General features: G+C 43.1%; 1 protein-coding gene across 1 annotated transcript in view; it reads left to right on the forward strand.

Moving 5' to 3' along the window:
• The first annotated feature begins 8,622 nt into the window (after positions 1–8,622).
• LOC126411178 (glucose dehydrogenase [FAD, quinone]-like) overlaps positions 8,623–13,727 on the forward strand; it is a 48,282-nt gene continuing 43,177 nt past the window's right edge. Inside the window, exon 1 of the mRNA XM_050081348.1 lies at positions 8,623–8,740. Within this exon, the coding sequence (XP_049937305.1) occupies positions 8,623–8,740 (118 nt within the window). The remainder of the gene's footprint in view (positions 8,741–13,727) is intronic.

Below are 13,727 nucleotides of genomic sequence, written 5' to 3' on the forward strand. Positions count from 1 at the left end.
ATTACAAGCAGCAGGTATTTTCTGTGATTTGTCAAAGTCATTCGATTGTGTGAACCACAACATCCTCTTAAATAAATTAGAATTCTATGGTGTCATGGGCAGTCCTGCATAATGGTTCAAGTCATACCTCGCTAACAGGAAACAAAGGGTGTCAGAGCAAGGGACTAGTGAATTAAGTCATCAGTCATCATCAGAATGGGAAGAAATTACATGTGGTGTCCCACAAGGATACATCTTAGGGCCATTGCTTTTTCTTGTGTACATTAATGATCTCTCATCAGTTACACTGCCAGAAGCAGAGTTCGTTTTGTTTGCAGATGACGCAAGTATTGCAATAAATAGTATGTCGAGTGTAGTTCTAGAAATATTTGCTAATGATATTTTCATGGATATTAATAAATGGTTTAAAGCCAACTCACTGACATTAAACTTTGAAAAGACTCACTATATGCAGTTCAGAACCTGTAAGAGGTTTCCACCCAGCATATGCATAAAGTATGAAGAAGAGCAGATAGAAGAGGTTGACAGTCTTAAAATCCTGGGATTACAACTTGATAATAAATTCAGTTGGGAGGAGCACACCACAGAACTGCAGAAACGCCTTAACAAATCTGTATTTGCAATTCGAGTGTTAGCAGACATAGGCGACATAAAAATGAAAAAGCTTGCATACTTTGCCTACTTTCATTCCATAATATCATATGGTATAATATTTTGGGGTAACTCTTCAAGTCAAACAAAAGTTTTCAGAGTCCAAAAGAGTGTAATACGTATTATTTGTGGAGTAAATTCACGGACGTCCTGTAGAAACCTCCTCAAAGAACTGGGTATACTAATTACTTCCTCTCAGTATATTTACTACTTAATGAAATTTGTCCTAAATAATATATCTCTTTTTTCCAACAAACAGCTCAGTTCATACATACGACACCAGGGAAAAAAATGATCTGCACAAGGACTTAAAAGCACTTACTTTAGTTTAAAAAGGGGTCCACTACTCAGGAACACTTATCTTCAATAATTTGCCAGCAAACATAAAAAATTTATTTACAAATGAAGATCAGTTTAAAAGGAGCCTGAAAGACTTACTAGTGGCCAACTCCTTCTAGTCCATTGACGAATTTTTTAATAGAAACAAATGATGTATTATATATATTTATACTATGAGTATTGTTATTTCAGCTTAAAAAAAAAACAAATTGACATGTTCCACATCCATGAGGATCTCCTCAGCACGGATCTATGGAACGAAAAACTAATCTAATCTCACCTATGGGACGAGGTAGTGCCTACAGAATCACAGACGTTGCAGTATGCACAGAGAAGCTGTGTACCAGACACTCTGCGGTGGAGGGCCATAGAAAGAATGGAAGCAGGATGGTCGGAAACTGATGTGGCCCGATGGCTTAGTGTGAACCGTCCTGTTATTTATCGAAGTGGCGATAATTTATAGAGACCGAAACTATATCCCGAAGACCAGGGCAGGGCCGACTACATGTGGCTTCAGAAGAGAGGACCGTCATTTGGCTGTAAGGGCACTACGGTGCTGCATTAGTACTGCACAGCAACTGGCATGTGAGTTCGTAGAATACACTGGACGTGTTGTACCGAGACAAACGGTGTGCAGAAGGCTTTTGCAGAGTGGCCTTTATTGTCGGAGATCCATTGTATGTCTACCTCTGACGCGTCTTCACAGAAGGAAACGTCTAGAGTGGAGCCGTCAACATGCCACCTGTGCGGTCGAACACTGGGGCAATTTTTTTTTCACAGATGAGTCCAGATTTAATCTGGAGAGTAATTCTCGATGGATTCGCATCTGGAGGGAACGTGGAACACGATTTCGGGACCCAAACATAGCGGAAAGAGACCGATATCGAGGAGGATCCCTAATGATGTGGGTAGGGATTATGTTTACCACTCAAACTCCTATTGATGATATTGTACTGATGAATCGACAAGGTTTAACTGGTGTCAGGTATCGTGACGAGATCTTAGAACCTCATTTGCGGTTGTTGTCAGGTGCTGTGGGCCCAGGCTTCGTACTGACGGACGATAATGCTCGACCTCATAGAGCACCCATGGTTGATGTTTTCTTGGAAACGGAAGATATTGCACGCATGGCATAACCTGCTCGCTCTCCCGATTTGAATTCCATAGAGAATATCTGGGATGCACTAGGGAGACGGCTTGAATCACGTCAGCATCTACCAACCACTCTAGTAGACTGCAAGCAGCTCTGCAGGAAGCATGAGCGTTGTTGCCCCAACATGAGACTGATGACATCATTCACAGCATTACCCACAGTTGTTAGACCTGTATTGCTGCCATACTGAGCAAATTAACTAGTTGTCGGAATGTGTGTGCAAATCGGTTAAATTGGAAAAAACGAACATTTTTGTCTACTGTTATGCATGTTGCCGTTGTTTACGTTCGGAATTCTTTGCATTGTTTCTACTTTACTTTCACGTATTTATATTGATTTGTGGCAAAATAAAAACAACCTTGCAAAATTTCCGTTTGTTGCTTTAATTTTGGACACCAGTGTAAGCACCGAGTACTGCCGGGTTTGTCAGCTAGTTGAGGTATAAAGGTTGTTACATAATAACTTCGTATCATGAGTATAATGTCAAGTTAACATTTACATTGCAGAATTACTCCTGGCCGAGTCGGATATTTTCTCTTTACTCGGGACTAAAAATGCAAATGTCGTGTGCCTAGGGCCTCAAGTCGGGTAGACCGTTCGCAGGGTGCAAGCCTTTCGATTTGACCCCACTTCGGCGACTTGTGCGTTGATGGGGGTGAAATGATGATGATTAGGACAACATAACACCCAGTCCTTGAGCGGAGAAAATCTCCGACAGAGAGAGAGAGAGAGAGAGATAATGAGTGTGGGAGGGCGGGGGAGCGGCCGCGGGGGTTTCTCCTCATCATTCACTTTATCTCCATCCGACGAGCAATTCGTCGAAGTGATCTGTGTGAGAAAGACGTGCCACCTGGAGATCGAAACACCTCAAATGTGGTCTCCCAGCCAATAAAGCCAAGCGGTCACTTTATTATTATTATTATTTTGTAATTGCTGTGTAGCGCATTCCCTTTCTTGTCATTCTTGTTGGACACCGTCTGTAAGCCTTGTTGTGTACAACTAATCTGTTGTCATTATGTTAATTCTACATTCTCCCTAATGATTTAGCACATATCGTTTCTATTAATTTGTGAAACACATTTACTTTTTTCAGACTAGCAATACTCAACACACGTGAACCATAAAGACAAGATGTAAGCTACATCTCCTCTGTGTCCGTTTTATACCAGTAACGCCGCAGGGTGACAGTACACTTCCTCCAATGCGACAAGAGGCAGTTCCTTATTTGAGTATGAAATATACTTCCAAATAAGACAGCAATTCGTTTCATGTGGAGGACAGGTAAATCCTAAGTTCACCCATGAATACTGTAATTACTGTGAAACTAGTAATCTGGTTTCCTACAGTAAAATACTACGGAACTTATCTCTTTCAGAACTATGATACATCAACAGAAATTACTGTAGTTCCGTTTGAAGAAGTAAAGTTAATCCGAAATGTTTGTAATTTATTCAGCTATTTCATTTATTTATTTAATTTACATGTTCAGGACAAAACTCTTCCTGGCTCTGCTGATTTTCTGTTCAGGGACTGTAAACTCCAGGCCGGCCGTAGTGGCCGAGCGGTTCTAGGCGCTACAGTCTGGAGCCGAGCGACCGCTACGGTCGCAGGTTCGAATCCTGCCACGGGCATGGATGTGTGTGATGTCCTTAGGTTAGTTAGGTTTAATTAGTTCTAAGTTCTAGGCAACTGATGACCTCAGAAGTTAAATCGTATAGTGCTCAGAGCCATTTGAACCAGTTTGTAAACTCCAGAACTCCGCAGTCTTGACGGCATCACTTATTGCATATAGGTCTTCTCTGGTACAAGAATCGAGCACGTTTCTGCAGACGATGAGATGTTGCGGGTCATACAGGTCAGCACATTCCCAGGCCCCATTTTAAGAGGTTCGCTTCCATTGTAACATCCTTGTCCTCAGTTGGTTCAGTACCTTCCATGTCACGAGCTGCAGACGAAAGCCGGCATCAGGTTCCTCTGTGATGTCCTCCGCAACCAGTTTGGTGAATGAATTTCATCACAGCTCTGTCTGGCTAGTTCCGGGTGCTGATGGAATTGCTAATGTTGTGCGCATCAAGCTCCTTTGATCACAACCTAGGTTTTTATAATTCGTGCCCAAAAAGACGTTTCTTGGGATCGATTTTTTCTTTCTTCTTCTCCATATCTGCGACTGTCCTTCTGGAGATGCCAGGTGGCGCTATAACCATAATTTGACAAATGTTGGTGATAGGAGTTGGTCCTACGCAGCCAACCATAATGCATCCAGTCTCCTTCGACGTCGTATCCAGCGTTTGACACGAGTGAAATTTTGCCAAACTTGTGCTGCATATTCCGCTGCAGGGAAGCATTGCGTCGATGTACGGAGCATATTTCACTCCGAGCCTCAGGTGCTGCCAGTAAGTCTACAGATGATGTTGTTCTGGTAGATACTTCTAACTTTGTTTTTTGGCAATGAACTCTGAATGTGAGACTACGATCCAACTTTACTCCCACGTATTTTGGAGTGTAGCAATGGCATTCTTGTTGGTCTCTCGAGAAAATATTTAACTTCCTCCTGCCTTCCTGGTTTTTCAGATGAGAGGCACAGACTTGCATCTTTCCGGGGTTTGGATTAAGGTGGTTATCGTCGTAATACTTTCCGAGATCTTCAAGCGCTGCTGTCAGTTTTATCTTCACTTCCTCAAATGTTTTGACTTGAACTTCAGTTGTTGTGTCATCTGCTTAATTAAATGTTCTTGTTCCGGATTTGCCTCGTTGTTTGTTTGTATAGATGTTGTACAGCAGGGATGCCAGTACACTAACCTGAGAGACATCATTCTTCAAGGTCCTCCATCGGCTCTTCTTCTTAAGCAAAGCGTTTTGCAACACCGGATAAAATGCCTTAAACAGTAGTCATTTCTGATTGAATATACCTTTCTAATAAACTTCTTGTGGTTGACGGTGTCATACATTGGTGACAGATGTATAAATGCTACTTCTGTAACTTGTCCTCTTTCGTAAACGTAAAAATTTGGAAATTTGTGGTAAGGTCCTGTGGGACCCAACTGCTGAGGTCATCGGTTCGTAAGCTTACGCACTACTTAATCCAACTTATACTAACTAATGCTAAGGACAACATGCACACCTATGCCTGAGGGAGGACTCGATCCTCCGACGGGTGGAAGCCACGCGAGCCGTGACAAGGCGCCCGAGACCTCGCGGCTACACCGCACGGCAATGCAATTTATAAACGTCTTCTATTTACTGAGTCTTATTGATGATTTGACCACATCACGACTTTCTTTGGTGGACATGTGACTGTTTATTTATAAGATTTTTATCAACATGTTGTGAGATGCGATTGAGAATCGTCCTTTCCAAGACTTTACGCAGTTGGCGGAGAAGAGCAGCTGGTTAGAAGTGTTTATGGTCCGTTGCTTCTTTTCCAGACTTGGCAACTGCCACAACTTTATCTTTGATCCACTCTGCAATTTCGAAATGCAGGTGTTCATTACGTTCAAGATCCAGTGATTTCTAATTGATCCAAACACATTAATTTACTCAGGTGTTAGGTCGTCTAAGCCTGCAGCTTTATTATTCCTCATAGATTGAAAAGTTACTTCCCGTTCTTCCACGGTGACAGAGGTTGGTACTGTGCTAAACTCTGCATCTCAGAGGAGCAGGTGGACCCTATGTCCTCAATTATTTGCTGGATGCTTTCCAGTCCCTTCCTTCCACTACAGCTTTTGTTCTCTACAGTTCCCTCTAGTACCACAGAGGTTATTCCCTGAAATCCTAACACGTGTCCTATCGCCTTGCCCCTTATTCTTGTAAGTGATTTTCATGTGTTTCTTTCTTCGCCGATGCTGCGGAGAACCTTCTCGTTCCTTATCTTACCCGACCACCGAATTTTTAACATCCTGCTGTAGCACAACATCTGAAATGCTTCGTTTCTTTTCTTTTCAGGTTTTCTGACAGTCCACGATTCACTACAATATAGTGTTGTGCACTAAATACACTCCTGGAAATTGAAATAAGAACACCGTGAATTCATTGTCCCAGGAAGGGGAAACTTTATTGACACATTCCTGGGGTCAGATACATCACATGACCACACTGACAGAACCACAGGCACATAGACACAGGCAACAGAGCATGCACAATGTCGGCACTAATACAGTGTATATCCACCTTTCGCAGCAATGCAGGCTGCTATTCTCCCATGGAGACGATCGTAGAGATGCTGGATGTAGTCCTGTGGAACGGCTTGCCATGCCATTTCCACCTGGCGCCTCAGTTGGACCAGCGTTCGTGCTGGACGTGCAGACCGCGTGAGACGACGCTTCATCCAGTCCCAAACATGCTCAATGGGGGACAGATCCGGAGATCTTGCTGGCCAGGGTAGTTGACTTACACCTTCTAGAGCACGTTGGGTGGCACGGGATACATGCGGACGTGCATTGTCCTGTTGGAACAGCAAGTTCCCTTGCCGGTCTAGGAATGGTAGAACGATGGGTTCGATGACGGTTTGGATGTACCGTGCACTATTCAGTGTCCCCTCGACGATCACCAGTGGTGTACGGCCATTGTAGGAGATCGCTCCCCACACCATGATGTCGGGTGTTGGCCCTGTGTGCCTCGGTCGTATGCAGTCCTGATTGTGGCGCTCACCTGCACGGCGCCAAACACGCATACGACCATCATTGGCACCAAGGCAGAAGCGACTCTCATCGCTGAAGACGACACGTCTCCATTCGTCCCTCCATTCACGCCTGTCGCGACACCACTGGAGGCGGGCTGCACGATGTTGGGGCGTGAGCGGAAGACGGCCTAACGGTGTGCGGGACCGTAGCCCAGCTTCATGGAGACGGTTGCGAATGGTCCTCGCCGATACCCCAGGAGCAACAGAGTCCCTAATTTGCTGGGAAGTGGCGGTGCGGTCCCCTACGGCACTGCGTAGGATCCTACGGTCTTGGCGTGCATCCGTGCGTCGCTGCGGTCCGGTCCCAGGTCGACGGGCACGTGCACCTTCCGCTGACCACTGGCGACAACATCGATGTACTGTGGAGACCTCACGCCCCACGTGTTGAGCAATTCGGCTGTACGTCCACCCGGCCTCCCGCATGCCCACTATACGCCCTCGCTCAAAGTCCGTCAACTGCACATACGGTTCACGTACACGCTGTCGCGGCATGCTACCAGTGTTAAAGACTGCGATGGAGCTCCGTATGCCACGGCAAACTGGCTGACACTGACGGCGGCGGTGCACAAATGCTGCGCAGCTAGCGCCATTCGACAGCCAACACCGCAGTTCTTGGTGTGTCCGCTGTGCCGTGCGTGTGATCATTGCTTGTACAGCCCTCTCGCAGTGTCCGGAGCAAGTATGGTGGGTCTAACACACCGGTGTCAATGTGTTCTTTTTTCCATTTCCAGGAGTGTATATATTCTCAGAAATTTCTTTCTCGGATTAAGGCCTATGTTTGATAATACCAGACATCTCTTGGCCATAACGTCCTGTTTGCCTGTGCTGATCTGCTGTTTATGCTCTTCTTGCTTCATCTGTTGTGGTTTATTTTGCTTCCATAGTAGCAGAATTCCTTAACTTTGTCCTCTTTGGGGACCACAATGTTGATGTTAAGTTTACTTCTAATCTATTTTCTGATACCTTCTTTCTTCATTCTATTCTCTATCCATACTCCGTTCTCATTGGAATCTTCATTCTGTTTAGCAGGTCCTGCGATCCTTCTTTGTTTTCTCTGAGTATGGCAATGTTGTCAGGGATTTTTATCGTTGATATCCTTTCACACTGAATTTTAATCCTACTCTTGAAACTTCATTTTATTTTCATCGCTGCTTCTTAGGTCTAGAAATGTAAGAGACTGTAGGGGGTGGATTGTTTATGCCATTGTTTTTAACAAACTATAATGTCACATGTTAGTAGTGCAGGGTTGTGTTTCTCCATAGCCATAGTTTATTTGTTGTACTATGGTAACTGCTTAGTCTCGTGCTTAAAGCGGGAATTGTGAAAAAAACAACTAAAATTGCAGCTAGTTACAATGGGAGGTGAAGTGCTTACAGAAAATGCTCAATACTTTGCTGCCAATTGTGTAATTGAGACATGAAACTTGAAGGTAGGACATTAATTATAGTGATATTGGCTACAGTTTTAAGTGGGATAACACCCACTCACACATAGTTTGCCTAGAAGAGTAGATGGACTAACATTTTCTGCCATTTTGCAGAAGAAGCCATGGTGTCATAAAATTATAGTTATTCAGCAACACACTGTTATGTGAAAGTGTCTTACCTTAAAAATTTATGCTAATACTTTCTTTTCTGTCGCTGCAGATGCTTCTCTCACTTCAGTGTACAGAACAAGAATGATGAAGCTCACCCATTTGATCTAATAATAAAAGGGGTAAGGGAGAGGGACTGGGCTATAGATAAATTAGGAAAAGAGGGGGCGATATTGACTGTGCCATACACAATTGCCCAAATGCATCATGAGGCTGGGACATCCCCAGAGAGCGAAGGATAGAGGTTACTTTGAAGATAACTCGCACAACTGCCTCAGGTGTAACATGATACCCCTTATCTTCTCACCAGAAGGCTTATCTCGGGGTAACACTCATCTAGAACGTGCATTAGCTAATTATTCATGACCTGAAGTCATACCCAATGGCTCCCCACGTCGTGACGCCACCAGTAAAACCACCTGCTGGCGCTCCATGTTCTTTCATCCCACATTTCGACGCCACTGATCAACATTCCTTGCATCTCAGTCAGAGCACCATTCCAATTGCAGCTGTTTGTGTTGTGCTGTTAATGGTAGCTTATGCATGAGACAGGAATTCCCAAGTGCAGCTGCTGGTCATTATCGATCAATGGTGCAGGATGACACTGAATGTTGCAGGGAGTCTATTACTTCTTTCGGATGGCTAGCGAAGATGTGAAGGGCTTATGATGTACTGGGTGCACAATACAGCGATTCCCCCTTGTGGTGGTCAGATGTAGTCGATAGTACGCCTGTTCTCACATTGTCCTGAAATCTAGTATGGACCGTTACCACATCTGAATGTCCCACAAATCGGAATACTGTACGATTCGATCAACCAGCCAGATATAGTCTCACAATGAGGTTCCTTTTGAACTGTGTCTTGTGCAGATAATGCTGTCTGACACAAGTACGTGATATCTCCCTGTCTTTCAAACTGATCTCTCAACATCTAACTCTGTTAATGCCTCTTATATAGCTTTTCAGACCCGGTAACAACACTAAACATGAACAATGCTGGCGCACTCTGGTGGCCATTCCACATGTGACAGAGAATTTGAACTCTAATCATTTATGCATCCACCAGTATAATGTATATGTTCAAAGTCACATTTACACCTGACCATTTCCTCTGGGTGCTTCACTTTTTAATCATGCAGTGTACGTCCAAATTTTTATTTTGTACTCAAATGCCAAAGTGATAGAAAATGGTTCAAATGGCTCTAAAAACTATGGGACTTAACATCTGAGGTCATCAGTCCCCTAGACTCAGAACTACTTAAACCTAACTGACCTAAGGACATCACACACATCCATGCCTGAGGCAGGATTCGAACCTGCGACTGTAGCAGCAGCGCGGTTCCGGACTGAAGCACCAAGAAACACTCGATCACAACGGCCGGCACCAAAGTGATAGAACACATTGAAATAGCCACACTAGTTGCCAGAACCAAAGTTCATTTTGTCACTGACACAGTAATAGCTCAATGTTTCCCACTTTCATAAAATACATCTTGGTCCCTCCATTGATATGAAGCCCTATATGATGCAACATTTCATCAGAAGATGACTGTGACCTACTACTGACATTGGTTATTGTATAACTAAAACTACAGTTATCCATATTTCTGGCATTTGATCACAATGTCAAAATGCATCTCTCCAAACAAATTTATGGCACACAGTATTCTTCGGTGTACAACACAAATTAAGTTCTAATGTAAGACCCACATCTGTCTACTAGACACACACACATACACACACACACACACACACACACACACACACACACACACACATACACACACAGGACTATACCTATGCACTTAAGTGGAATAACTGTACCTGTTGGTGATAACGCTCAAGTCCCCATGTACATAAATGAAATTTGTGATTTTAAATACACTCCTAGCCATTGAAATTACCATACCATGAGCAACAAACGTCATACTGGCATGAAATGTGTTACATGATAAGCATTTCACTGCAACTGCACAAAGTAGATAGAAGTGTGCCAACTACACTGATCAGCCAGAACGTTTTGATCACCAACCTACTATTGATATAAACCCATCCAGGCGATAGCAGCATCAACTAGAAAGGAACGACTGCTAGTTAGACACACAAACACACGCACACACACTCACACACACACACACACACACACACACACACACACACACACACACACACACACACAGTGCTTGTATAATCAGTGAGCATATTGTCCATGTGTAGAATGGGGAAGGTGTGTGATCTAGCTGAGTCTGACCAAGGCAGACTGAGATGGCGCAGAGGCTCGGCACGAGCATTGCAAAAAGTGTACGACTTCTCGGATGTTTGAGGAGTACCTTGGTGAGTGTCTTCAACAGGTGGCGAAACCATCGTGAAACCACATCCAAAGGTCGTGGAGTGGAGTGGCCAGTCTTCATTACAAATGTCGGATGTTGTAAGCTGGGCAAACTGGTAAAACAGGACAGGAGGCGAACTGTGGCAGAACTAACATCAGACTTCAATGCTGGGCAGAGTATATCTGAATATGCAGTGCACTGCACTACTCCTAAGAATGGGCCTCCACAGCTAACGACCCAAGCATTGTCCAATGTTAACACCACGACATTGGCAACTACTACTGAAATGGGCATTGGACGTTGGCGCAGTGGTAGAGCATTGTTTGGTCTGGTGAATCCCAATACCTTCTGCATCATGCCGATGGGACGGCACAAATCTATCGTCTTCCAGGGCACCAGCTTATTGATACATGACTGTAGGACAGATGCAAGCTGGCAGTGGCTCCATTATGCTCCAGGGCAAAATTTACGTGGTATCTATCGATCCAGTGGAGTTCGTGCAAGGCACCATGATGGCCAACGAATACCGTACATGGGTTGCAGATCACGTACACACCTTCATGCTGCCGATGTTTCCCGATGTCAGTGTCATTTTTCATGAAGATAATGCGACATGTGACAAGGCCAGAAGTGTTACGGAATATTTCGACCAACACAGTGGCGAGTTCCAGTCGATGTACTAACTCCCAAACTCGCTAGACCTGAACCAGATTGAACACATCTGTGATGTGATTGAATGTGGCATCAGAGCTCATGTCCCATCTCCCCGGAATGTACGAAAACTGGAGGACCTCTGTGTGCAGATGTGGTGACAACACCCTCCAGCGACCTACCAAGGCCTTATTGCTTCCATGTCACGACACTTAGCCGCTGTTGCCCATACCAAAAGTGGACCTACTGGCTACTAGATAGGTGGTCATAATGTTCAAGTTGATCAGTGCATTTTCTTACGTAAAAGGAAAACTTGTGCAGTGAATGAATATTGTTATAGAAATCAAACATGTTGTTGTGGGTAGTGATTTGACATTTGGTAAATAAGAATACTTGGCAGCCAAGATCTCGTGTTGTAGTATTTTTATTTTATTTTATTTGCTCAATGATCAGTTTTGACAGTCTCTACCTGTCATCTTCGGATCTACAATGTACCAGGCGAAAGACGTTAATATGACAACCAGCATGACATTACAACCAGTATACACATGGAATTACAGTACAATACCCAGATATCACAATATTTTCTACATACCTTCTGGAAGTAATATTACTGTATGTGAATTGCACAAACGTAACGAGAGCACACACCACTTATAAAACAAAGGAGCCACATTGGCTTGTCAGATACGTGAAACAAAGTAAATAAATAGTCCATAGCACCAACAGTGTGTCCCAGAGAGGTGGCGGTACACACTTGGTGAACAGCTGGCGTAAGTGAGCCATTCAGCGATAGTTAAATGTTCTTTGAAATACAATATCCTAATCGTTAAATACAATGACATAGGAATGGTTATTATATAACGGAAAACGTTTCTACCAGTCTAAGCGAAAACAACCACAAACATTTAAATAATATCCCAATATAGAGCAAAAGCTGTCAGTTCATAACTGAATCACTGAAACACTTAGCCTACATTATTATGTTTATACCTTGTTTGTAAATGTAGATAAATTAACATGTTAAAAGTGAGAATACATACAGATATTGTCCTTATACCTACAGGATTATCCACATGAATATAAATACGTTTGTCATGCAAACATTCAAAGAGTAATGTCAGCAGCAGTTGGCTAAGAAGAATGTCTTAACAATACGCCTACAGCACGCCATTGTACGCTTTGCATAAGGGATTGGATAAAAAAATTTATTCACATATTCTTGGAAAAATTAAATTAACAGCGTAAAACTTTATAATATGCTCCAAAACTGTCAGCTGTTAGTGTGAAGTACCTACAGATAGTACATGAAAGAGCTGTTTTGTGATATGTGCCCGATCAAATGTGAAAAGAACACACTCAGAAAATCATATAAAAGGTAGGCTACAACTTTTCATACAACAGTTTTATAGGCATTATACACACACGTATTTAAAATCATTAGGTGTAGGGCAGCAACTTGGATTATCAGAGGAACCAAAATAGAGATGTACTCTATTCAGAAAATCAGGTCTAGCGGTTATCCGCTTGAATGAAAGCAGCTGCCAGATAACATCAGCCTGGCTATACCAGACTTGAAAAACCATGATGATGTACTATACATTGAAGTACAACAGTAAACTGTAGTAATAAAAAAGAAAATACATCCTGACACTCCAGCACATTGGAGTACATCACTGAGTAGCTAGTGGATACCACAATAGAAAAATGCACCTATAATCACTTATCCACCATTGGATAACATGCTGCTAGAATATATGAGAAGAGTATTCACGTAACATTGTACTAACAATATATTATAGAAAACTAACAGTATCATAAAAAGGTTGACTTTGTATCACAATAAGATTACATCAAAGTATCAATAACAGTGCATAGACCTCATCTAGTAATTACAACTGTGAGATGCCTATGTTTAGAAGATAGTACACACTTAGGTGACAAAAATCGTAAGATAGCGATATGCACATGTGCAGATGGCGGTAATACCACGTACACAAGGTATAAGAGGACAGTGCATTAGCAGAGCAGTCAATTTTACTCATGTGATTCACGTGAAAAAGTTTCTGACGTGATTATGGCCGTACGACAGGAATTAAAAGACGTTGAACGCGGAATGGTAGTTGGAGCTAGACGCATTTCCATTTCGGAAATCGTTAGGCAATTCAACATCCTGAGATCCACAATGTCAAGTGTGTGCCGAGAAAATCAAATTTCAGGCATTACCTCTCACCACTGACAATACAGTGACAAACGGCCTTCACTTAACGACTGAGAGCAGCGGTGTTTGTGTAGAGTTGTCAGTGCCAACACACAAGAAACACTACGTGAA

This window comes from Schistocerca serialis, chromosome 1, assembly GCF_023864345.2.
Source record: "Schistocerca serialis cubense isolate TAMUIC-IGC-003099 chromosome 1, iqSchSeri2.2, whole genome shotgun sequence".
NCBI classification, from domain to species: Eukaryota; Metazoa; Arthropoda; class Insecta; order Orthoptera; family Acrididae; genus Schistocerca; species Schistocerca serialis.